Source organism: Aptenodytes patagonicus, chromosome 2 (genome assembly GCF_965638725.1).
Source record: "Aptenodytes patagonicus chromosome 2, bAptPat1.pri.cur, whole genome shotgun sequence".
Classification (NCBI taxonomy): Eukaryota; Metazoa; Chordata; class Aves; order Sphenisciformes; family Spheniscidae; genus Aptenodytes; species Aptenodytes patagonicus.
The window spans coordinates 2,185,822-2,212,943 of record NC_134950.1 but is presented as its reverse complement, the minus strand read 5'-3'; the positions used below and the strand labels follow the sequence as shown (position 1 = coordinate 2,212,943).

The following is a 27,122-nucleotide window of genomic DNA, read 5'->3' as shown; positions in this document are numbered from 1 at the left end:
CACAAAACACACATGATTAAATGCTTCCTCCCCAGAAGAGCTTACACTGGATGTTTCTTTGTTCAAGCAAGTACATGAACTTGCCATGCGTATAATTAAATCTGCTCTTTCGGGGGGGCCCGATCCCGCAGACATATGTCTATTAACAGTTCCTCCAAGAATAACAAGCTTACTTGCGTGTGAAGCAAGACTGGAGCCCCAACACAAATAGATGGGATTAAAGGCAGGCATTCGATAATATGGTCTGTATTCCTTTTAGGCAGTCAGGCCTATCTTTCTCTACCCAGTCTATGAAATCTATTTTCTCAAAATGGAAATTATACTCGCACCACGCTGGTGTCCTTGAGAGGGTGACATATACCACCCTCTCCTGGAAACTACAGTTTTGAAGAAATGAGTGACCTTCTCTATTTTGAGCACATTTAAATCCTACTAGTCCCTCTAAGCAAAGAACAAAGCCTAATAGCTGATATACCCAAATATGTGCATTACATATTTTTCTTTGAATGCCCCTTGAATGTGCACAAATTGCAAATAATGGCGATTTTTCCTCCCCCAGTGCTGGAAACGAATTAAGCCCCAAAAACATAGCTGTTCTTTTGACCTCTCGTATTTTTTTGCAGGCTGCTGTGATTAGTGTCTAGCCATTTATTGCATTGCTAAAGCACAAGGAAGAAGACTGGCCAACTTCAACGACTCCTCCGGAGGCTCCAAGGGCAAGGACTTAATTTTATTGGCATAGTTGGCAGCACCAGCGCAGACTGCGAGGAAGCACCTGTACTGAGCTGGTGCCACTTTTCTTACCTCCCCCCTTTCTGTCCTTACAATACGTGATAAATGGCTCTGATCCATCATCTTTTCACTGTTTTCAGACCCGGCTGCATGTCTCCCTGCTCTGAACGAACCAATTATTACAACTATTAAAAATGCTGGCAGGCAGACAAGACCTAAACGTGGTCTCTTCTCCACCGAAGAGACACAAACCTGCCAGATGCAGACTGAAGGCTTGTAGCCACATTAGGACGGCGCGTCCAAGCTAAACAACCCTGCCCGTCTTAGCTTAGGAGCAGCACTAAACTAAATGCAACCATCCTAAACAGGCAGCTGAGCTGGTGGTTCACGGGGTCTCGTGCCCCGTTAGGAGAACGTACCAAATTAGCCTCTCCAATGGCTAACGATGTGAAAATGAGAGCCGAGAGCTGTATGCTCTGCAGTTTCTCAGAGCAACCCTCCAGCAAAGTGCACAGAGACTTGATATTGCTTCTCGTAAAGCCACTTACACCTCTGTTTTCTTCTCTCCAGGGGGGACAGATGCATTTGCAACATAGTGCCTTGCTTTGGTCGAGTGCTTAACACTCGTGGTTTTCTTAAGAATTAAAAAATGCTGCTGAGCATATTTATAACCAACATAAATAGTGTTTAAAAAATAAAAAACCCCTGTCCCTCTCCTCTTGCTATGGAGCAGCACTGCAGGTGATGAAAGGGGAAATTCATCCCAGAGCTCTCTTTACTGCAGCTGTCCTTGAAAAGAAGGAAGACTTATTTTCAGCACATGGGTATCAGTTATACTGGGGAAAAAAAATAGTAATTCCCTCCAATGGAATTCAGCTAAATCCACTCTATGGTCCAGGAAATACCTGATGGAACAGCTCACACACCTTACGTTCCCAGACTTTGCTTTAACAAACCTCAATATCACAACAGCACACCTTAAGCATCGGCAAGATCTTTTCTGTATTTGCCTTTCCAAAAGACAGCACTACCCATCCTACCCTGTTTTCACTGCCCGGCCCTCTGTGGTGGGAAAACACAACTTGTAAGTGCAAGCCTTTGCTGAGAATATAAAGCAATGAATATATGCACCAGAACCTCAGCAGAAAAGGGATGATAGAGGCAGCTATAATCCCTATTTTCCAAGGAAAGAATACTGATCCCCCCCGTTAGCTTTGGTTACTGGTGTTACATAAATATTAAGAGTTTTCTTTTTCTTATTTCCCACTTTATGGCAGCTGGTCCTTTGAGGAAACTACTTTTCTCCTTTCAAAACTACAGCCAAATTTCCCAGCTGGAGCTGGAAAGCAAAAGCAAGAATGTTCCCAGAAAGCAAACAGCTCTGGTTGGGGTTTTTTATTTGTTCGTTTGTTTTAAATCTATAAAATACGGACACACAAGGTTACATGCCTGAGAAACTATGGTTTTGCCGTTGCTCTCACTTTGTATGAGACAAAAGATGATAGAGAGGGAAGAGATGATGCGCTGCAGCGGTACCTCTTTCCACTATGACATTCACAATTTTAGAAGTCCCACAGCAAAAGCTCTTCAAAAATTGGAAGATTTCTCTGTTTTCTATTAAGACCCCCAGGCACAGTCGTCCCTGCGTCACGCCATACAACTGTCACATTTATTCATCTTGCCATGGGACGCTGACTCTCACTTTCTGCAGCACACAAGGCTAATTCAGGCTCATGCCATTAGAGACAAAAGGTGAGTCCCGAGACCTTTCTGAAGCCACGCTTTGTTAGGCCAACATTATGGAGGAAAAGTAACCTGGGGAGGATCAGAGCAAGAAACAGTAAATGTGAAGGAACCAGACTTAAAGGAAAAATTGGTTTATACTTCAGGGAGTATTTCTCAATGCTGAGATCTGAATTAATCTCCCTGGAGAAGTAATTGAAGGCTGATGACGAGGAACATGTAGAAGCGCGATGGACAGCTTCAGTGGGGATGGACTGCAGGGCTGCTCCCGGCCATGAAGATGCCTTAGCTTGAAGAACATCCCACCACCTGTTGTCACATCCATGTTGTCAGGCCTCCTTTCAGGTCTCACCGAAGTCTAGAAGAATATGGGAAGGGAAAGAGCTTGGTTTTCCTGCCAGCATCTGGCATCCTTTTGGCAACTGCGCGCAACGCTCAGCACCTTGCCAGGACCCCGCAGGCTGCATCATGTTTTATGAACTACTCAGTCTTTAATTACCTTTAAAATGTGGAACGCCTCAATTCCACCACCGACAGACTTAGTGACTAATAAAAATAGCATATGTTTGTATGAATATTAAAACTGATATCAACTACTGTGACCCCCGTGCGGTGCCGGGGCAGCTTTGGGAGCCACCTACCCTTTTGGCAGGTCTGTGGCTCTCAAAGACCCCGGGGTAGAGTTGGAGAGAAACACACAGGCTGCTTCCATCAAAAAACAGGCAGATTAGCTGTAAAAACCTGGCAGCGCTGCCAGAGATGAGCTCATGTACTAATCTTGTTCAGAGATATGTGGTGGGCTCCCCAGGCCAAGGGGCAACTTGTTGTCCTACTCTACGGCTGGGATAAGGGCCAAAGGATGCTCAGAGAAAGATCAGGGGAATAAACAGGGAAATAAAACAAAACAAAACAAAAAGTGGGAACTGTTTTAGAACTACTGAATTCTTTATTTATAAAGAGAAACCACGGAAAGGGTAAATGATGCAATGTTTACAAGGAACGCCTGTAGAGCAGTCTGGGAAAGATGCTACTCACACCTGAATAGATACAAGTGGACAAAGACTTTCTCAACATACATGCAATCAAGCGTTCAATCATTTGAGATTCAAAGAATCTCAGTGAATGCTACAAACCGGTAGCAGGAAGCTCAGGACACACAGGTGAATGCTCCAACATCCACATTCAAAAATAAAAAAGACTGACCAATAAATGCATTTCCAGCCCTGGAGACCAGCTCTTCTCTATAGCACAAGTAAAGCGGCGGATGGTCAATCATGCCCTCCTGAAACACTTCTGGAGAAACAGAAGGTGCACAAAGTCCTCGGTACTGTAAATTCAGCTCAGACATTAACAGCCATTAGAAATGGATAATGAAATTAAGAAGGGGAAAGCTAAGAGGAACCACTGCGCGGAGGGAGCCCTGCTGGTGCTCAGCAATGCGGCCAGCTGAGCACCGACAAAGAACAAATTGAGTGTTAGGAGGAGGGAAATAAAGCAAGCGCCATAGTTCTGCTTGGCAGGAGAAGTGTAATAGATTCTGTCTCAGAGATGTATCAGCATCTGTGACTTTTAAATCATGGAGGAAGGCAGAGGGGACCAAAGCTTTTAGCACTCAAAGCAAAATCTGCGACTAGACCTTTATGATGATGAAACGCACTCGGGAGCGAGGGAATTAGCAAGAGGCAAAATGTCTGGCAGGAGACTGGACACCCCTGTTCTTCCCCCACCCTCTACCAGCCTTGAGATCCCAAAGAAGAATAAGGTAGGTTTTTTCCTCCTTCCCTGTTGCCCAGTCTGACAGCTTGGAAACACATAAGTATTTCTTTGCAATTTTCATAATCACAGCAAGATCCTCAATATGCTTCAAAATTACAAACGAAAGAGCAACGTGTAACATGAGTTATCACCACCATTAGGGAAAGAAGCGCTGCTTCAGTTTTTGCCCAGAAATGGCGAGGGAGGTAGTGTCAGGGCTGAGGCAAGACGTCGGGATATCCAACTCTTCTTGTCCTGAACACTAGGACAAATCAGGTTTCAACATTTCCCACCCCCTCTTTTCCTCTCCCTGTGGAGGAAAGGACGGAGATCTCATTGAAAAACGGGGAGACTTCTTCTAAGGGCCCTAAATATTTTCAAATAAGCCGCAGACCTAAACTGAACACTCTGGAGATACCTAAAAGCATCTGATTAAGGAATCACCTATTCAAAATAATTTATCTTCAGTGACACATCACTGCGCTGCTTGAACTGAATTTAAGCTCTATGTCAGACGGCAGCTTAACCATCTCATCCTCCCCTTTGTCCACACAAACAGCGAATCAATTGGAGTAATTTGGCGTCTTCTTCTGCACCAGCATCTCCCTAAGAAGATCAACACTTGCACTCTCACTTGCGCATAACTAGGCTGGTTACGCCAGAGGACAGCACTACTCTAGCTAAAAAGAGTGAACAATTATGTTATCCACCTTTACAGTGGGGGGAAAAACCCTCATTTACCCTTTACAATAGCCTCGCAACAGTTAGAAAGTGGGCTTTGGTCTTGTATATCTACACAGGTACCACTATATACACTGGCAAAGTGCAGCTGCCCCTGGCATAAAGCGAGGGAGCTGCTTAACCCCAGAGCTAAAAGCCCACGTGGAGCTCTGTGTCAAAGACTGATCAGCACCTTGAGAGTGAATTAATTAATACAGACCAAACGGCACACATTTCTGCCTGTAGAAGGCCAGGAAAGGTGAAGCAGCAGCATTTTCCACTCTCACGCAAGGTAGCTCGCGAGTAGAGAAAGGTGTTAAGAGCCTACAATATTAATTAAGTCAATAGTTTGGGATTTAAGACAGGACACCAAACATGCCTGCTATATTACAATCTACTTGCGTGTGCCTGCTCCAAAATCCCAGAGCAAAATTATGTCACTGCAGATGCAAGGACACGGGTTATGCTTTGTAGATTTCAATCAAGCAAAATTTACCATTCAGCTGGGTCCCTTCCGGACACAAAAAGAAGTTAACCTTGAAGAATTACTATGAAAGCTTCAGAAGATGGTCAGTACTTGATCCTGCATGAAATGTAATCACCGGGAATATCAGGAGATCATGTCTAAATGAGCGCTCTGCTCTGTCCCACAACGGTCTTGTTTTCCTATTAGCAAAATAAGTAATTTATTCTGGCTCCAGTCTCAGGGGTGGGAAACTCACTACACACAAATTCTCTCTCCCTGATCTTCCAGATAGTTGCCCTAACACTGGGCAACGTTTGCACAGTTTGTCCAGGAAAGTTACTTTTACCCAAGTGGGGCTGCAACTTTACCTTGGTCCTAATTACTGCGGAGAAAGTAAAATATGCAGACAAGCCAACCTGCTCTTCTCCATTTCTTCTGCCTTGAGGATGACAGTCCCATCTCCCGACAGTTTTATGGCTGCTCTGCACTATGGGGTTGCCATGCCCATTCTCTCCATCTTTCTCCTCCATCCCCATTTCTTTCCTTTCGCACACGCAGCACTAACGTGAAATCCTTTCTAAACCTCCTCATGAGCGCACCAGTGAGTCTCATAAACTACCATAAGATAAATCTCCGATGAAGGCGCAGAGGAGGTCCTCTGCAGCCTGCTTCATTATTCATTGATAAGGCCCCAACCAGATACTGTAACCACTTCCGTAAAAGACTTTTTTTTTTTTGCCTCGTCCCTAACCTCCCTAAATTTATACAACGCTGCTTGTTCTGCAGACATCCACTGATTCTTTATCCTCTTTGTCCTCCTTACCCTTCCAAAGCATCTTCCAGCGGAGAATTTAGAAAAATTTTCCCCAAACAAAACTTTTCCGAAGGCAAGCACAGGCATTATATAAGATCTGAGCCAATGGACCAGATCAGAAATTCATGTGTTTCAATACCTGCCTCCGGGACCTATAGAGAAGCTACAGAAATGGAGAGATAACCTACATGGGATTGGTCCTTCAAAGCCTTCATTTTTTAGGAGTTTTTTTTGTCCCTTAAATATTCACTATTACAGTTGTGTATATCCTTTGGGGCCACAGAAATAGTTTGTGCCTCTTTGTGCTCAGATGAACTTTTGGCCATGGTAATGTCTTCCCGTAGCAAGTTTCACACGTTGATGGGTAGCTTGAGTCTTCTGTGAGCAACTCTGGACCAACCAACCAAAACAACTCCCTAACAGTATATCCCAAAGCATAAAAAAATAAGCTATCCACATGGTTTAATATTAGACTATGTGATCATAGAGCTTTGTGTTTTAAGGAGCCTCCCGTGTGCAAGTCATGAGGGAAAAACAAGGTGTCTACAAACATACTCAAGCACTTCCATCTATTTCTCGAGCCTCCCCACTCCAGCTGAAATGTCTTCCTTTCTCGATGCCTGAAGCAGCAAGTTTTACAAGTTATCTGTGAGCAGAGCAATCACAAGTTTCACATCTATTTTAGCAGGGAACGGCAGCTGCAGAGGAGAACGAGGGACAAACAACTAGTGAATAATCCCTATCTTCTCCGGCTGGGCACAGCAAAAGGTGAAGCAGTGCGAGAAGCTCTTCCCCTACAGTGGGTAAGCACCACCTCCCGTCATGGGGTTGCGAAATAAATGGAAAAGGCAGGAGGCTGACGTGTTTGCTGCCAGACCCACCTCTGCAAGGAGCTTTGGGGCAAGGCAGAAACCAGGGTATCCCAGGAGAGCTGCTTTAATTTGCTTCCTTGTGCTCCCCATCCCCATATGACCACCTTCCCGATCAGCCACCCTTGACACGCCCAAGGTGGTTTGTTGGCCACGCACGGGGCGGTTTCACAATGAAAAGTCACCAAAACCCCTGCTACTGTCCTGCCAGCTGTGCTGACCCTCACCTTGAGCTGACAAAAATTGCAGTTTCGCAGAAAATGAGCTAAAAATGCAAATTCATGGTGTCTGCAGATATCAGTAAGCATTTTACCTTTTGTAACTTTTAACCTGGGACTGGAAACTTCCTCTCTAAAAAAAGAGCAAAGCATTTAGCCTGCCAGAACATCCAAATGCAGAATTCGTTTCAGGCTTCCTCTGAAGCACTGAAGTTTGCAGGCTAGTTATCATGTATATTAAAAAAGGAAAATAAAAAGAAGAAAAGCTGCAGAACAGCTCCTGCATTAGAGCACACCAACTTTCATTTCTTTATTTTTAAATGATTGCATCTTCAAACCCAGTGACGCTCCTCCCAGCAGACACAGCCAATATCCTGAGCTATTTTTTGATCTTCTAAATCCGGGCACAGGCAGAGGAAGCCGAGCTCGAGCTGACGGGGGAGTGTTTGCACGCCGCAGCCCAGTAACCAGCACTGCAACAAGGAAACTCTGGTTGGGTCCCAAGCTTGCGCTAATCGCCGCGTTATTTCTCGGCGCTTGGCTCCTGTATAGCCAAGTTCTGTACGTGACTTTTGCTGCAAAGCCTTTCATCCGTGGTTATGAGTTTCTGCAAAGCTGCGGATGAGATAAAACTGATCTCAGCCACTGGGGGTCATTAAAAGGCCTGGTAGAGCCTCCTCCCAGGAATTGAGATATTTCTTACGCTGGAATCTGACATCTTTGCTTCTTTACGTATTTGTCAGGACTTCTGTGTTATAACCCATTAGGACTAGCCGCCACTGTCACCTTCATTTTCTGGCTCTCTGTTTCCCCTCCTTTCCTGCTTAACTTAGGAGATCTGACGCAATCACTGCTTAAAGGCAGATCAGCACCCAAAAACTATCCCAGGCAAATAAATATGCCTTTAAAAAGAGCAGCAGAAGATATATAACAGCGTACAAAGTCTCCTAACCCTTCAGCTGGTCTCCTGGCCACTCTCCTGTCCGCAGGCTGGGAAGGGAGGGAAACCTCCCTGGGAAGTGGTGATAACCTTCTCCTCCTCCCTCCCCTCCTCCATGCCAAGGAAGCAAGACACACATGAAGATGCTTGACTTATTGAAGGTAATCCAGTGAGCCATGGTCACAGACTTGAAAACACGAGTCAACGAACGAGCCGCTAAACATCATGCTTCGTGTAGAGTTTCACGAGAAATAATCATGACAGCCTTGGCCAAGAGGACTCTCTCTGGAGGAGAGCAATACCCATATCCTTCAGCAGGTAGACAAAGGAGAAAAATATATTTACTGTGCTAAAAATGCAGCTCAGTCACAAGGATACCAAGGACGCACATCTCCTTTTGGCAAGGTCTTCCAGGGATGACAACAACATATCCCTACACACAGCTTAACGCAGGACAGTCCATCTAAGATTACAGGTAATGGTCCCCATCTCAGGTGAGAAGATGGAACGGACTTCCTAAAACCGACCAACGTGAGTGCTCGTTGCAGCGCGGGGAAGGGTTTGCATTGGTGGTTGAGGACTGCATCACCCACCCTTCCCATGGAGATGTGGCTCAGAGCCGGAGCCCGCTCCAGGCGATCCGAGATTGACGGTGGGGTTTGAGCACAAAGCTGTTCTGCCGTCTGCACCGACAGGGACGTGGACATAAATATGCTCGTGCCAAACCAGGAAAAGTATTTATACGGCACTGTAAAACAATGTCGTTGACTTTGCTTCGGGAAACCTGGCCAAGAAAAGCAGCACAGGCAAGTGAGGAGAAAGGGACTGGGAGAAGAGGAAGAAAACAATTGAGGAAAAAAAAATTCAGAAAAAGATATTTTCTTTGGGGGGGGGAAGCTGATTCCCTGCTGTGCCTAGGCCAATGGATACGGAGGGGGTGGGATTTTTAGAAATATTTAGGAGAGAGAGAGACAGCAAATCAAGCAGAATACCCAGCATTTCTCCCCAAAAGCAGGCTGGCTTTTGTTTTTAGCCAAGAAGAGGAATTCACAGCGTGCTATGGCAGCGAAAGCCCCCCGCTGCCGGCAGGGAATCCCTTCTGCCTGACTCACAGCCACCCTGATGCAAATGCCAAGGAGGAGAGATGCTACAAGGAGCGCTTGTAAGGCTTTCTATTGCAGAGAGGCACTGCCACCGTCTAGCGTGATGCTGAAATGCTGGCCTGCTCCTCGTCCCCTCTCGGCTCAGCTTTGAAGAGGTCTCAGACATGCCTGGAAGAAGTAAAACATGGCAATAAAAAAAAGAGATGGACCAAAGAGCATAGGATGTTCAATCAGAAACCAGAAACAAAACAGTTGGAAAGCAGCACCAAGACGAGCAGCCCTCATCCCACCAACTAGACGTCATCAAAATAAAATAAGATAAAATAAAATAAAATAAAATAAAATAAAATAAAATAAAATAAAGAAAAGCTGGATTCTTACCAGGTCAAATCTGGGGGTATGGAGGGAAAAAGAAACACCGACATAAGACACACTAACAACTCAATTAACATCCCTCATCTTGTTGTGGGGGGGATGCCAGGCATCCCCCAAATCCAAAGTGGTCCAACTCTTGGATCTCCAGGAAGTTCAGTCTCCCAAAAGGAAACTCTTGTTTGCAACACTGGCTATTTCCTTATTAATCTTGTACATAAGCATGCATTTTTCCTCCCTGTCAGGATGTCAGCAGGGCCTGGTTTCTTCTTCACTGATGAGCAGTAAGTGTGAAAACCCCATGAAGAAGGGGGGGAAAAAAAAATCTCTGTGAAAATATTGAAATTCTGTCAACAAATCCAAAATTAAAAAATACGAATAGACAACACTTTGTCTTAGCAGTAACCCTATAAAAGGAGAGGTATGAAATGACAGTACGACTGAAAACTCCAAATTACATTTCAAAAACATACTTACACACACAAAGACATATACTACACAGGCATACACCCTAGGCAGGTATATAAACACATTCTAGATAGTTTTAGCTATTTTATTTTTATTAGATCCTGCCTTGATATTATCTACGTATTGTTCAAAAGCACAGCCATCTGGCTGCTGTCTGGCTGGTAAAGCACTTCAGGAAAAGCAGCAGACAGCTCCTCTTTCCCAACCTGCTTAACTCTTGCAGTACCTGAAATAAATCTAAAATATTGACTACTACATGATTGCAATAAAGGGGTTTTTTTTGCTGCATTTTGTCATAAATGCAAGTTCTTCACAAACTGTACTTTGCGGCAAACCCTCTTTATAAATCTGTGCTTTACACCATCTCACAGAAGTGAAAATAATAATAAATTAAAAAGAGGTGTGGGGGATGAGTGGGAGAAAGCGATACAGAAATCTCATTTTGCTCAGCCCATCACTTCAGTTGCCTCTGTACTAGTGGACAAGTATGGTAGGTATGAAATTTTCAGGCACCCAGGACTGACTTTCCCACCTTAAAATCTCGTTTTTTGGGGAATAGGATTCCCAGCGGTCTTGCCTCAGCACAGCTTCATACACAACAGACCCGTTTCACACGCAAGTTCATGGCACGTGTTATTCCCAGCCCCAAAAGATGGATTTATGACTTTTAAAAATCTTCTTTACATAACTTTGTCCCTCTACTTTGTCAGCTGTATCTCTATTTCCATTTCCGCATCTCTATTAAGAGAGGAGAAGGAATAGAGGATATATAGTATTTTATGCAGCGTGGCTGTCGTCAGCTCTTCAGTCTTCTTCTGCTCTCCACTAATCACTTGAGTAAAGCATTTTGGAAAAAAATAACATTCCCTACCTAACCAAACAACGTCCTTGCATGTGTCTCCACAATGGGCACGCATATCCACACCTACGGGAAGACCTTTGTCTCTCTGCAAACCCACTCCCAAATCTCCCTGGGTGAAGCTTTCAAAGCAGGGAATGGTCAAACACATGGAAATATTTCAAGGCACTTAATCCCGTTTCAGCACATTTCTGGGCTCCAGGGGATTTAGGAGCTTTCAGGTTTGACTGGCTATAAAAGAGCCTTTGGTTGAAAGACAGTATTTCAAGAGATCCTTAAAAGCCTTCCAGAGCAGAAAGGGGCCTTGGACCATCCACTCCCCTGTCCCTACCTGCATCATCAAGTACCTGGAGATCTGTGAGATCTGACCTTAAAAGCGTTTCTGAAAATGGGATATAGGCTGTAAAAAAAGCCCACTGTGAATATTTTAATCCCAGTACTGTACCTCCCAAGAATTATCACCTGCCTACCACTTCGGTGTACTGTAGGCTTAATTCGCATTAAAAATACTGGGTTTAGAAGGAATTAAAGCATCTTTATGTACTTAGGATGTGTTCATATAGAAAAAAAGAAGTATCATCATCCCACTGTGGCCCTCAGCAGCCAGAGAAAGGTAAGAAACACAGACAACCCAGTAACATGTTTCTACTTAGTTCATCTAAAGATGTTGCATGAAACCAGCCTGAGGTCTGGATAAGAGGACATCCCAAAGCCAACCTCCTGCTCACCCAGCACGTGTCAAAGACAGGGACCTTCTCAGCAAGTCCCACCTGCTTATAAAGCAGTTGTGGGCATTATTTCCATGATGTTCAATGAAGTTGCTGCTGCGTGGGGCTGGATTAAAGCCGGCACACATCAGTTTGGCCAGCCCCTAGGTGTGTTTTAAGTTCAAAGTGGATGGTGACTGTCACCTGGGAATGCGTGCTGCCAAGCAGAGGAGATGTGACACAGTTGTGCTGGCCACTGCCCTGCCGGCCATCTGGTGAGATGGCAGCATGCCTGGCTGCTAGACGCGTGGGTCTTTGCCAGGGACAAAAGGATCAAGTTTTTCAGATAGACTAAACCAAATTAAAACTAAATATAGCACATTAGCCCAAGGAAGCTGCTCTGCAATTTGGAAGAACTGGGGACATTCCCCAGTGTCACCAGACAAGAGCCATTCTGTCCATCCCCCGTGACTCTGTGGACTGGGACATGGATGACAATGGCAAATAGTCTTGAAACAACAAGAAGTGTCAGTCTCTGACCCTGGCCTTCTCTAAAAAATTAGTTATTTGGGGCAAGAAAGCATGTGCATTGCAGAAAGGCATGGAAACCAGAGAATAAAATGCACATACTGCTTGGGGTGTCACAGCTAAGGGTTGTGAGCGACAGGCCCTGCTCTTCATAGCTTGAAGAGTCATCACTAACAGTACGATCTATGGTTCTTCAAGACTGTCTTCGAGGCTTCAGGACTGGTTTCTCCAGCGCTGACATCCACATATGCAGAAGCAAAACCCGCCCTACTTCACTCTCCAGCTGCTTCATTTCCATCTCAGCCGAGGGAAGAAGTTGCAGGCAAGTCAAAGTGTCCGTGATGACAACCTGTACCAAACTCCCACAGCTACAGGACAGAAGAAATTATGCTTTCTTCGAGTGCTTCTCCAGACTAAGAAACCATCCGAGACAGAAGAGAGAGGTGCATCCATAGAAGATGGCTGCTAACCAGTTCTGCTAAAAGAAGAGAAAGAAAATCTACATCTACACAACTGTCCACTGGCAAGTTTTGCTTTATTCAAGTACTTCCTTTAAAATTTAAAAGCAAGTTTGCACCTTGTTGGGTTTCTACTGTGCAGATGTTCAAAAGTCTCAGTCGCAAAGCTCATGTGCAGTTCTGCTGAAGGATGAGTCCAGGACAGAAACAGCTCAGCTCAAAGGATGGCCAGCGCTAGATGAGAGCAAGCCCTGTGAATTGCAAGCCAAGAAACTGCAGTGGCTAAAGTGGTCCCTGTTTTAAGGGAATAACCAAGATTTAACAGAAAGGGAGTCTGCCTAAGGAAAACCCTGCGGCTCAGGAATGGGGAGGAAACAGCCTTTTCCATGGAAATCACGCCAGCTTCAAACCTTAGGATATAATCCCCAAGGGAAACAGAGCAGGCAGTGAGTTCGGTTTGTGAGCAGCAGTCTTTCCGTGACCCAAAGCCCCCATCCATCAAATGAGGATAAGACTCATTTTCTGCAGGGGATGAAACGCCGCTGGGATGGGACAGGGCAGAGCCGTCCTCCAGCTGCCGCAGGGGCAAGAGTCCGTGAGCTTTCCACTCGCCTTTCCAACCACCATGCCATGGTTCAGCAGTGCAAGGGGTGAGCAGGAGGAGAGCTGTCAAGTGCAACCAACTTTGCGCTATTTCCCTGGCTAAGCTCATTGCATTTGGTCATTTATGTATAAATCAGCAGGGCTTTGACTTATTCCTCCTTCTTCACCCTGTCTTTTCCAGCTTGGGATCAGGAAGCAATGGGAAATTGGTTTTAGGAACACCTACACAATCACTTGCACACCTCAAAACCTATGCAAGCTGCTTCCTCCACCCCACTACAACCATCTGTAGGACTGTCATTACCTTCAGCCACATCAACAGCTACTAAAGGTGCTCATGAATCCCAACCAATTTCCAAGTCTAACAGAGAAATTCAGGGAAGATCTGCAACACGTACATCCTAACATCCAATTTCAAATCCTTCCTTGCTCCTAAGTGTTTTCCATCCACACTAATTCGCCCTAATCCCCAATCTACCTGCGTACATCTGTCGAGTCCTTCCTCACTGTTGATCTTTAATCCCTGCCCACTTCTAGCTGCCAGTGTCTGTCTCCAAGCAAATGTCAACCTGGAAGAAGAGAGTTAGAAATTATATTTCTGGACTGACAGCATGGATAAAAGCTTTATTCTTTTTTTTTTTTCCCACTCAACCCGAATTCTCTTTGTGTCACATACATTTTTGGGTCGGCTCTCTCTACACTTCATAGTGCACAGAAATGAGTTTGTGTACTTTCTGCAAATAAATACATCCTTATAGTTAGGTTTCAGAACAGCAATTCACCACTACAGTATTTCAGTACCTGCATAAATCTCCATTCCCACTTTGCTGGCAGGAACAAATATTATAAAACTGTGCTTGCGTGTTCAAAGAGAAAAAGGAAAAAGCACACATACACAAAGGATGCTAAATTCTGTTATTCTAATCCATTAAGAAAGACATATTCCATTAGGAAAGATATTCTACATCCTTAAGAGGTTAATTAATTAGATAATACTAGATGGCAGGAGGGCAGGGAAACAAGAACACAGGGAAGTTAAGAGATTTGCACAAGGCCACACTACAGAGCAGTGGCAGGGGCGACCAAGACTTGCAAGTTCAACACTTTCAAGTCCAGAACCTTAAAATTTAAAAGGATTTTCCTCCCACGTCAAAAAAAGCGTTCCTCATTTGTTACTGAAGTGGTCTGCAGCTCCCAGACCCACTATTTTGGATGTGCTTTCAGGAAAGAAATAGCAATATACTTGTCAAACTGGAATTAATCGCAGCATGAGAAATTTTACAATAGATTGGCTGTTAGGTACCACCTAGATTTAAAACAAATTCGTGTTTATCCATTTTAAAATGCACACTTTAGCTCTGTCTTGCAGACAGGTAAAGAAGCATGTAACTTTTTTTTTAGAGGAGCAGCTGACTCAGCCAGATATTCCCAAGCAATGGTATGGGCTTCTCCAGGGCTGTGCAAGCAAATGAGGAGAAAAATCCCCCTCCTTGGCAGCTCAGAGATCTGCAGGTGGGACCAGGAGTGATGGAGCAGGGCCTGGACACGTATGTGCTCTCCAAAAGGTCAATGGCTTCCTGGGCTACAAGCTGCATTCATGCACAGAGGTTTTGCTAATTTATATATATGTACTTTTTTGCCCATAACACTGGACGTAAATACACCCCAACCTGGCAAATACACCGAGCTCCATCTCACCCAGTGTGCTCTGCAGCACCCACTTTCCATATTACAACAGCACAGACAGCAGAGGTTAAGTTTTCCCTTCCTAAACTTTATCCCAGGTTTCATATTCCTTGGATTTTTTCACTCTCACAGCCAAAACCCCAAGCAGAAATTCTGCAACAACAACAACAAAAAAATCCCTGAAGCGATACAGCTAATAGAATGTTTGCTTTGCAGCCAAAGATCAGGGTGTTGCAGCACAGCCTCACCCATGCTAACAACCTGAGCTGTGCCAATGTCTGATTTGTACCTGGGGAATGCTTGGGACAAAGCAAAATCACGCCAGATACTATTCTAGCTCTCCTTCTAATGCCCAGTAATGTCCATTCCCAAATTTACTGGGGCTACTACAGCAATAGCAGAGGAGACAGAGCATGCACTTGATCACTCACTGCACATTAACATCCTTGTGTCAATCCAACCTAGAACAGATTAAGCCAAATTTAATTTCAGCCTCACTTGGTTTCCTGATGTGCACATACAAAAACCAAAAACCAAACAAACAAAATATTAAGAGACCTTTTAGCAAGCCGTAAGGGCAGCAAAAATTGCCAGCACCAGCACCTTCCAAAGAACAGGACAGGGAATGATGCAGCATGAGTGGATAAACGTGTGCCAGCAGTGACAGCCTGCTCCTGGATACCACCTTTTCCAGCAAAATTTGGGGGTTCTCCCCTTCATGTTGCGGCAAAGGAGTTGCAGAACCTCAAGAAAAATGCTGGCTGGAGCATGATCCTGCTTTCTCCCTGGCCAGACAACTGGATGAATTGAAGTGGGGTGAAGATACCACCCCAGAGATGCCAGCAGCCCTGGAGATGGCACGTTGAGAGCAAACTTGGGAATAAGCTCTGACCTGATCTACCACTGATTTCAGACCATAACCTCCCTGCTAGCACATCTGCACGGCATGGCAAGACATAGGTGGGCGCCGGGACGCGCATGGGGAGACAGCTCTGATGGAAAAGCAAACAGGTGCAGAAGAGGAGCTCCAACCTTAGCCTATTTCCCACGGATCCCCATTCAGCAAGCACGGACAGACGTGCGTACAAGCTCATGGAATAATCCTACCGCTCAGTTTCAACTGTGTCTTGCTTCAGGTAGACTTATTTGTAGGCACAGTGTAAGAAAAAAGGCTCCTGATCCAAGCACCTGATATCGCCAAGATGCAAAGCACAGGATGCAAAGCACAGGGTGCAAGACCAGGGGCAGAGAAAAAGTTAAGGAAGGTTCACAGCACTTGTAGGAATTTCATAATACAGCCAAGCACTCACTCATGGCTTGTTGGACAAGGGCTCTAAAGCCTCCTGACCCCTCTGCTTTCCTAACTGGAGAAGTGCTTTTGAGCAACTGAGAAAGTTGGCAAAGAAGAATTGGACTGAACTGACAGTATTAAAGAAATCTCAGGAGCATTGATGTCTTGTCCAGGTCTGAATAGCTTAAACAAGAACTGATACAAACTTTCCATGAAGCGATAGCTGAATTTTATTTTTTTAATAAAACTTAACTTTTCTTTGCTCTGCACCTGAGACAAGGAAAAGCCTTTGGTTACTGACTCTGCCAGAGATCAGCCAGCTGCAAGAGCAGCCAGAAGCAAAAAGCATTGAGCTGTATTAATTTCAGGAGCTGAAACTAAAGCATGGGACAGTCTCTTCTCCTTTAGGGAAATACACCCACTCAGAAAGACATCCCAGAAGGACAGCCTCAGGGCTGGGGTTCACGGCCAGGCACCCACTGGGAAACTAAAGGAATCACCAGCACGTTCATCCCGCTCTGCTTTCCCTGTCATAGAATCATAGAATCATTGAGGTTGGAAAAGACCTCTAAGATCATCGAGTCCAACCGTCGACCCAACACCACCATGCCCACTAAACCATGTCCCTAAGAGCCTCATCTACTCGTCTTTTAAATACCTCCAGGGATGGGGACTCCACCGCTTCCCTGGGCAGCCTGGTCCAATGTTTAACCACTCTTTCAGTAAAGAAATTTTTCCTTACATCCAATCTAAACCTCCCCTGGCGCAACTTGAGGCCATTTCCTCTCGTCCTATCGCTTGTCACTTGGGAGAAGAGACCGACCCCCACCTCGCTACAACCTCCTTTCAGGTAGTTGTAGAGAGCGATGAGGTCTCCCCTCAGCCTCCTCTTCTCCAGGCTAAACAACCCCAGTTCCCTCAGCCGCTCCTCATCAGACTTGTTCTCCAGACCCCTCACCAGCCTCGTTGCCCTTCTCTGGACATGCTCCAGCACCTCACCGTCCTTCTTGTAGTGAGGGGCCCAAAACTGAACACAGTATTCGAGGTGCGGCCTCACCAGGGCTGAGTTACAGGGGCACGATCACTTCCCTAAAGTCAAGGTACCTCTACCCATACAACGAGCAGACTGCGGGGAGAGGATCTTCTTAAACTACTTCTAATTTGACTGTAATCGAGTGGAAAATGGAGCAAGCTATTCTGGGAGGATGAGATGTTTAAATGCATTTCCAGCTGAACGCTGCCTAAGGAGAGGCCAGCGTCTTTGCTTTCCGATTTTCTGTTAAAGATTGGGACCACTGGCATGATTTCTACATGTTTACAGTAAAGTGGCTTTGGATGACCAAGACTAGCAAATAAAATTGGTAGAGAAAAAAATGTTTATCTTTACCCAAGAGGTTTTTGGTTTGTGGGGTTTTTATAAAGTGCTATGAAGTTTTCAGCTCACCCTCCCATATTTCATTAAAACATTTATTCCAATGGTGTGTTCTGGTTTTGATAGTTATATAAATAAATGCATAACCATTCAACTTCCCTGAAATACTGAGATTATAGCGAAACATTTATTGTAATGTTAAAAGTGCCAGAAGGGATAGGGCAGAGGTTTTCAAAACAAACAGTTTCAAAGTTAATTCATGTATGAAAGTTAATTCTCCTGGCAATTCCTTTTGCTATAAAACACGTTGTTCATTATTCTTTAATATGTTTTCTTATGTTTAGGCTTATTAATTCATTAAATCACTGCTAAGATCTCTAAGAACTGGATGTAAAACAGAGAATATCCTCTAAATTTAGTGAAACTGGACTAAGGAAATAAATTTACAACGTTTGGAAGTCTTGCATGATAGCAAAGAAACAATATGGAACAATTCCTCTGTAGATGCCACAAAAAGTTTTTTGAGGTTGTCTAGTGGGAGAGATCATCTTCTCATGATTTTTTATATTATTTGCATGTAGGCTTTGACCAGCACTTTATTTCAGGCCAATTAATAACTTATTTAATACACCACCCAAGTCCTCTACGTCTGTGTCCCCAAAAATTCAAGAAAGTATGACAGAACCGAAGACTTAGAAGTGAAGGTCAATCATTAAGACTCTCAGAAACCTTTTACATGACATTTGACAAGCCATTTTACTGTTTAGTGCTGTATAAAATAGAGGAAAGATAATTTTCTTTACAGTCCAGGTGTAACCTTGGAGTAATATTTGTGAACCCATCTATGCATGGCAGATAAAAGGTGCTACAGGTCACACTTTAAGTCCTTCCTTCCATTCTACACTTGATGGGACTCCATCCCAAAAGCATTGCTTATATTCCTGAATGTGATCAAGACACGGTCCAATCCTTCAGTTTTAAAGGCTTTAACTTTCAAAAAACCCCACCCCTAATATTGCATAGTAGCTTTGAATCTCCCTAAAAGATTCAAAGTTTTTGTTCTTGCTTTCTTTCACTGCTTTTAACTCTTTCTAACACTCTATACTAAGGACACTTAAGTGCACGGTTGGGTCCCTCATTGCTCCAGCAAGGAATAGTTGCCACGACGAGACCTAGACCACCTTCCAGACCCTTTGGACAATGCTGTACGCTGCAATGACCAAGGGTTTCAGAGTCCCTTTAATAGTGTTGCAAGTATTGGAAGCAATTTGAGAAGTTAATGCAAAAACAAAGCAGTATTCAGGTCCCAATATAGCAAAAGGATTAACCACCTGCTTAATGTTAATTAACCTCAGGGGGAACTCCTTGTGTATTTAAGAGTTTGTTATGTGCTTCATTCAGCACTTTGCAGTATCAAGATGTGAAGCTGGCAGTGGATTCCTTCCCATGGTTTGCCATCAGACCCAGAGCTGCAGTGAGACCATGTGATGGTCAAGCCACAGTGCTTGGTTCATACATGAGCTTGTGAGTGAGTTTTGTCTACAGAACATCTACCCCAGCTTTAGCCATTGGACCTGGGTCTCTAGCAGAGCTCCTGCCATCCCCGTGCCACCAAAGGGGCCACGACCAGTGTGAGCATCTCCCTCCCACGCAGCACATGAGCTCTGCGACTTCACCAGCCTGGAGGCAACAATGAACCCCAAGGTGGGTTTTTTAAGGACAAGCCACTTTCCAAAACTACTAAGAAAAGAGCAAAATAGGATTGGAGAGGTACGAAGAGGACAGAAGGATGGTCCAACTGCTAAGACAGGACAAAGACAGTGTTGCCAGCACTTAGACGGGACATTCCACCCAAGAGCTGGTTGGTGTACCAGAGCAGCAGATAGGTGGTAGAGAGGGGAGGGCAAAGAAAATTATAGACCCAAGTCCTGGAAAAATGTTAGAACTAATCATTTAACAATTGCTAAGTATTGAAATTATAATTAGGTGATATATACCCAGCGAACACTGCCAAGAACAACTTGCATGGACCAATCTAATTTCGTTCTGTGACAAGATAACCAACCTAGCAGACAAGGAGAAAGATGCACGTGCGATAGTATCTTGAGTACAACTCTGGCCAGCGTCCTGCACAGTATCTTCACGAGCAACTGAAGGAAAAATGGTCTAAATGAAGTCATAGTAAAATTAAGCATTGCCAATGGTCCCCTGAGCGCACCCAGAAACATTGCACCTCTGGAATATGAAATTACCCTCACCCTTTCAAATCTGGCATTTAATGTCCAACGTACAGTAAGGTTGATAAAAGCAGTGTTAAAAATTTCCTGGCTTGTGGCATTTTAATTCAAGCCATTTGAATTCCCTGACCTCTGTGCCTCCCTGCGTACAGCAGGTTTTGTTCATTTTCCCCACAAAAAGACAGTTTTGGGAAGATAGGTTGAACATGGTAGAGAGTGCACATTACACACATCAAAATCATAAGAATTCAGGGTTTAATTCCTACTGCTGTACAGTGTTTGGTCTCCATTTATTTCAGACATGTCACATTACTTAAAAAAAAAAATCTTTTGAAGTCATTTCAATCTTTTTCATTTCTCAAGTTAAAAAAATAAAAACAAAAAGAAAAAGCCCAACAACTCTCTACTACCTACTTTCCAACTTCTCCATGCCAACACCAATGCCCAGCTAAAGCCCAGAGAAGGTCCTACAAGGAAACAGCGGAACACTTGGTTTTACAGGGATTTTTGGGAGCAGAATGAGGAGCGGATGCAGATGCTGCTGGAGGAGGTCGTAATTCACAACTGCAGAGCAGGGACATGGCTTACACCTCCACCTGCCACTCCTCGCTGTTCTTCAGTGGCTGTGGGACGACACCGTCAACCCCCAAAACTGCTATAATCCAAGTAATCCTGGTGGTCTCCCTTGTGACACGCCTTAGGGTGCTCTCCAGTTAAGGCTACAGAACATTAGAACTTTGCTGAGCGCAATCTCTCTTTCCTCCCAACAATTTCCGATAGGGGAAAAAAAAAAAAAAAGTATACTGGGTTTTCTTCCCCAAGAAATCCTGGATATCCAGCAACACCACCAAAAGCAGAGTTTGAACCAGAGTTATCTGACACCCAGGAGTCCCAGGCAAACCAAATTCCCCAAAAAAACTGCCTCCGGGATTCCTCCCAAAACTGCTTCAAACGGAGCCTGCGGATCTCTCTAATTAGGCTGGTCAGCAAGGGCAGCCGCCACACGGCCCGATGATGGGCTGTAAGCCCATCCATCATCGCGTCAGCCCAGGGCCAAGGGAAGCACCTTCAAGTAATTAATCTTTCCCAGCCTGGGGAGCACATTCGGATGAGCATGGAGGAAACGCAGCCAAGATGGACAGATGGGTATTAGGACAGAGGACACCCTCTTGGTAGTATCACCCTTTATTAAAAAAAAAACAAACCCAAAACCTGAGCCCCCTTTTCTTTGCTCTCTTTCATGAAATTAAAGATTTCAAAAATGAAGTCCCCAGCAGTTCTTTTTTTCCCCATCCCACTGTATGACCACTTGCTGTGACAAGCCTCCAGCTCCTTGGGCGAGCTGGGGCTGCCGAAACCTGCTTGTTCTTTGTATGTGACTTCCATGCCAATTTATTACCGAAAGGCTATTAAGCAGTGCCATTCCCACCACCTTTACTGGTGCAGGATCTCAGGGTTTTCTGCTGGATGCCTAGAATATCACCGCTGGACTACACACCACTGTCGGACAGTAACTATCTGCAGGGATGCTTGTACCTGTTTTTATTTATTTGTTAGATATAAAAAGAAGAGGTTTAGAGCACATGCAGAACATGTCCATCAGGGTCTCCCCCCACTGCGAGCAGACATACGTATGCCGGCAGGAAGGCCACGCTCTTTTGTTCCAGCCATACCATGATCTAATACAGTGGGCAGTATTTCTTAGCAAGCCAGTCATCCGTCTTTCAGAAGCAGGAGGCAGACGATTAATGTTGCATTACCCTCTCCTGACACTTAATTAATGACAATATTTGGGGATACTACAACAGAAGACATCTGGCATGTGTTACTCAGTCTCCCATGGCGAAGGGGCATGGGGAGCTACGCAGGTTCAGATGTAACGTCTCTGATTGAGACACACAGAAAGGAGAAAAGTTTCTCCAAGTTGCCCTTGGCCAACGCAATCAGGTTCCTTCCCTTGCAATCCTTTCCACAGGGACGCCTAGCCGAGGGACCAACTCGGTATTTAGCAAGTCCACAACCAATTTTGGCTTGCTGGAAAAATCAAGCCTGGAGGACCTTGGAGATGTGTCCATCGCGATGCCACCCGACATGACGTGTGCACGCATGAAGGGGAAGCTAGCACTCAACTCCAAGATGTAAGCCAACATGTTAACAGGCTCCGGCTGGGCAGCCGACAGCCCATGGCTGTCTCGAGAAAGCTGATGTTTCTGCATCAGCTGCTTTTTGCAATCCACTGAGGGTGGCTTCAGCGTCACATCGGTAACCACCAAATGATGGGCAAGCTGGACACAATGAGGTATGTCTTCAAATATTTAGAGATTGCAAGTGTCTTGAATTATTCAGTGCATTTGCATTAAAAATAGCGGTCCTTTCATACAGCACAATAAGTATTCATGTTTTTTAACCTAAAGTACAATTCACTGAGATTCATCGTTTGTCTAGTCCACATTTCAATTCTCTTTTCTTATGGTTCTTTCATTGTGCCCAAGTATCCTATTCTTCCTTGCTTTTATGCCTTTAATTTTGCCTTGTAGAATAGCCTAAAAATCACTATTTACAACTGAACAGACAACTCGCACTTACTTCAATACCTTCTCCCTTTTCAAAGGAAAAAAATCATAATTACACCCAAACTCATAAGAAAACAGAAAACCAGGAGAAACCTCTATGCTTCTTTTATATTTCCATCCAGGGGGAACAGCTATTTGCAAAACAACGAAATGTTTCCTGAAGAACATTTGCAACCCTCAAAACTTGAAAACCAAGTCAGGCTGCATTAATGAACAGCCCAGTCGAAATCAAAGGCAACTGAAGAGAGGGGTGATGTTCTTCCCCGGTGCAAAGCAGTAACACAGCCCTTTGCCATGTTACAAGGTCCCCTTTCCTGATAGTTCTGCAGAGGTCTGAACTCTCAGTCACGTCTACACCGTAGCCACTGCAGCCTCACCCTGCGGTGCAAGCCAGACCCAGGACCAAAATTAAATGCAAGAATATGCTCCAGCTAACAAGGCCTGCTGAAAGCCAGGCTAGATTAACCCAGATCTGACCCTACAGCAATTGCCCAGATCGGGATCTGGAGCACATCTGGGCAGCTGGAGATGTGGTCTTATCTGTCCATGCTCACATGGGCTGGCCTCTCCAACAACAGCTCAGAAGTGGGCAGGATGAGACCTACCTTCCACCTCCGTGCACGAACCAGCCCCATGTCAACAAGGACAACCGTTGCACTACCAGTGTTCTGGCAAAGGATGCCTCCTACAACGTGCCTGCGTCAAGAAGGGGACACAGTAGAGTCAACGCCTTCAACACACAAAAGCAGGAGGTTATAATCATTAGCTGCACTCCATGTTATGACAGTGACATTATGAATTTGCTTTTATGAAGCGCAGCTTTGACTTGCACATTTGGGACCATTTCAGATACACAGGTTGACACCTGGATGCTTTTCTCTTTCTATTTTAGTGTTTCTAGAGTCCTTCGGGGCAAGGGGGCAACAGATAAGAAAAGCACATCAGGTCTTTGCTTAAAAACATGCCACAAAAATAGAATCCACAGTCATTTGCAAGACACTGTTCATGGTTTCAGCATTTCCTGAGCAAGTTTTTGACCCTGTTGCCACATCCGTGCGCATTTCCCAGATTCAGGCAGCCTCCACAGCAGTTAAAGTTACCCTCTGTGGAAGCACAGCCCACCGCCCTTTGCACATCTTCTCATCTATTCCCATCATCTGTGTGCCTACCGCCAGCCACAGAGCAACCATTTGGACAAACTTCTTGCAAAGGTTCTGGGTAGATGAGGAAAGACATGAGCTGGTCTAAAGAATATGCTACATTTCTTCTTGTAGTCCCCCAAAATACCTCCAGAATCCTCATCAGCCGCTGCTCTTCCATGTTGCAGCCTCAAGTCCTGAGCATGGTAAGATGTGGTGCCTCACCATACAAGTCGAACCCAACAGAAGTTTGGTTTTCACCTTTGAAAATCACTACCAGAAATGACCTCTGGAGAGAGTGCGATATTTATACATCAGCCACAGTGAACATGAGCAAGAAAAACTTCAGTCCCCAGGGAGTCAAGTAGAATAAATTACAGCAAGGGATCAATACTTTACCGAGAGGTTGATAGCCTTGTCTCGAAGGGCCGCCAAACGGATTCCTGCTCCCAAATCCACTCCCATCAATGGATCCATAAGACATTTTCTAGATAGCAATGGATGCGGGATTATACTTCAAACCTAAGAAAACAGAGAAAAAGACAGATACAACACTGTTAAAAGTCAGTTAAACTCCAGTATTCTAAGAAAAAAGGGGAAAAAAAAGGCAAATGAAAAAATACAGGACTATCTCCAAACTTCATAATGCCTACTTGCAGAAAAAAAAAACCCAAACACTAAAATCCAGGTCTCCTGGACTACAGCTGATCTTGGGGGTAAACAAGTCATTTGACCTCCCTGTGCCTTATTTTCTCCAGTGATAAAGGGCAACCATTTATCCGTTTCAGCCACAGCAAGATTTTTAGTTCCTCGCTGTTCACAAAGAGCTTTGAGATCCTGAGCTGGTAGGCAAAGACTAGGCACTCAATCAATGCTGTCTTCTGGAACATTACCACTATGCAGCTGGCTAGGAGTCTATCCATCATACTGCAGTCTTGATGAGCTCTCAAAAGAGACAGTTTACTGCCATATTATGAGCTCCTGGGCCTTTAGTATAAATATTGGAGCCAAAGTTATTTTTCCTTGCTCGTTTAAAAAAAAAAAAAAGAAAAAGAAAAAGCTGTAAGGCCTAAGGTAGCAGCAGCAGAATGAAATCCATGCAGCACTGTCAGAGAAAGACTGCTTCTTCCCCCTTCCCATCCACAAGCGTTGTCTCACCATGGGCCCCAGATACCCTCCAGCATATCAGCAGAGTCCCAGGACTTAGATATTAAATATAGTTCAACTCTGAGGCATGGAGATGTCAATGGCAAAGGAAGAGAAGAGATAAAGGTGCTGCATCAGTTGGGGCATGATACAGGACCAAAACCCAGCTGCTGCTTCCTTACACCAAGACTGAAAAAATGCCCCAAACAGGGAAAATCTGGAGGCTGAGGATAGAGACTTACTCCCCGAAAAAGGTAGAAGACAACGCTACCTACTGGGTAGCCCGTCATCAAGCAGCGATGCAGTGACGCTGCAGTATAGCAGCATGGGAGAGTCCAGTGGAGAAGACACGTTGGCATGAGATGGCTAGGAATACCACCTTCCCTCCATGTAGGGAGTTGCTCTGTCTTATAAATGTCACTTTTTAACTGAAGGACAACCAAAAAAACTGGGCCAACGAACCACCCTCTCCAACAAGCTTGTGCAACCCCTTCAGCGCGATGGCAGAATCATAGAATGGTTTGGGCTGGAAGGGACGTCTAAAGGTCATCTAGTCCAAACCCCTGCAATGAGCAGGGGGATCTTCAACTAGATGAGGTTGCTCAGAGCCCTGTCCAACCTGACCTGGAATGTTTCCAGGGATTGGGCACCTACAGCCTCTCTGGGAACCTGGTCCAGTGTTTCACCACCCCCATCATAAAAAATTTCTTCCTTATAACTAACCTGAGTCTCCCCTCTTTTAGTTTAAAACCATTACCCCTTGTCCTATCGCAACAGGCCCCACTAAAATGTCTGTCCCCATCTTTCTTATAAGCTCCCTTTAAGTACTAAAAGGCCGCAAGAAGGTCTCCCCAGAGCCTTCTCTTCTCCAGGCTAAACAAACTCAACTCTCTCAGCCTGTCCTCATAGCAGAGTTGTTCGAGCCTCTGATCGTTTCTGTAGCCCTCCTCTGGACCTGCTCCAACAGGTCCATGTCTTTCTTGTACTGAGAAAGATGTCAGGGTGTAAGGCTGGATGACATGAGATGCAACACTCCGTCCTGGGCTTGGATACTCAAACTGCACATGGCCTGGACCAGCCACTTTCCCTCTGACATGCATAAAGCTGGGAATGGTCTCCAGCTTGTAAGAGCTCCTTGACACATAGAATCATTATTAAGGTTGGAAAAGACCTCTAAGATCATCGAGTCCAACCCTCAACCCAACACCACCATGCCCACTAAACCATGTCCCTAAGCGCCTAATCTACACGTCTTTTAAATACTTCCAGGGATGGTGACACATGGCCACGTGTTGCATGATGTCCTGATGTATGCACTGCTAGATGCCTCAGCAAAGGGCTGAAGTCTCTTTTGGGGTGCACTGACACAGCGGTGTACTTGCAACTATTTCTTTGGTTTGTCCTCCCTGGAGAGCAGAGCACCAGAAAATTCCCAGTTCTGGACTGTACTGGGAAGAGTCTAACGGTCTCAGGCACTTCTTGTACTCCAACCCAAACTATTCTATGATTCTATGATTCATTCTCCTTTTTTCTTTCAAAGTTTCAAAACCAAGCAAAAAATTACTGCTGAGATTTGCCAGACAGGGAAACTCTAGGACTAAAGGAAATCGCTCACCATCCTCCCTTAATTGGGCCAGACACATATGAGGACGAAACTGCCTTGAGAAAGCAATGGATGGGAGCTAAATCCATTAAAAGTGGAGAAAATCCAGAGTACAGCTTCCCCACTTAGCCTCAGTGTACCACGTACACACATAACTGGCATCTGAGGCTGCAGGTACCCCTAGACCATAAATCTTTCATTTTAGGAAAACAGTTTTCAGTCCAAACCTATGGCAGCCAACGTGCAATAGCCCAAGCAGCCAGAGAAAGGATGAGTACGTGCATTTGTGTGTGCATTGAGGAGACAGAAAATGAAGTAAACAAAAGGGAAAGTTAAAAGAAGCCATCCGTGAACCATGGGTTTCCAAGACACTCAACAACACAACAGTCGATTATGTCCAGCATGTAAAAATATAAGCACCACAAAAATGTAATAGATGATGTTTTGACGGAAGTTCTTCATCACAACCACTAACCGCTACAAGAAACAGATGAAGATTCACTTGGGAAGTCTGCGGTGGCCTTGGGAAGAAATCTTGCCTCTCCCAGGTCTCAGGTTAGCCCACAACTACCACAGCAACACAACCTCCATTGCAAAACACAACCCAAGATCTAGCAAAACGCTTACCTGGAAAAATAAGGGCACATAGAAGACAGTTACAGGAACATTTCTGGGCAGGGATAAGGAGTTATCTTATTTTCTTTACCTCCCAGCATGGTT

General features: G+C 44.8%; 1 protein-coding gene across 8 annotated transcripts in view; it reads right to left on the bottom strand.

Moving 5' to 3' along the window:
* Positions 1–27,122, bottom strand: part of TSNARE1 (t-SNARE domain containing 1) — a 530,096-nt gene that overhangs the window by 387,677 nt on the left and 115,297 nt on the right. For all 8 annotated transcript variants that reach the window (XM_076329011.1, XM_076329018.1, XM_076329017.1 and 5 more), the window contains one exon: positions 24,053–24,175. In XM_076329011.1, the coding sequence (XP_076185126.1) occupies positions 24,053–24,137 (85 nt within the window). In that variant the 5' untranslated portion in view covers positions 24,138–24,175. The remainder of the gene's footprint in view (positions 1–24,052; positions 24,176–27,122) is intronic.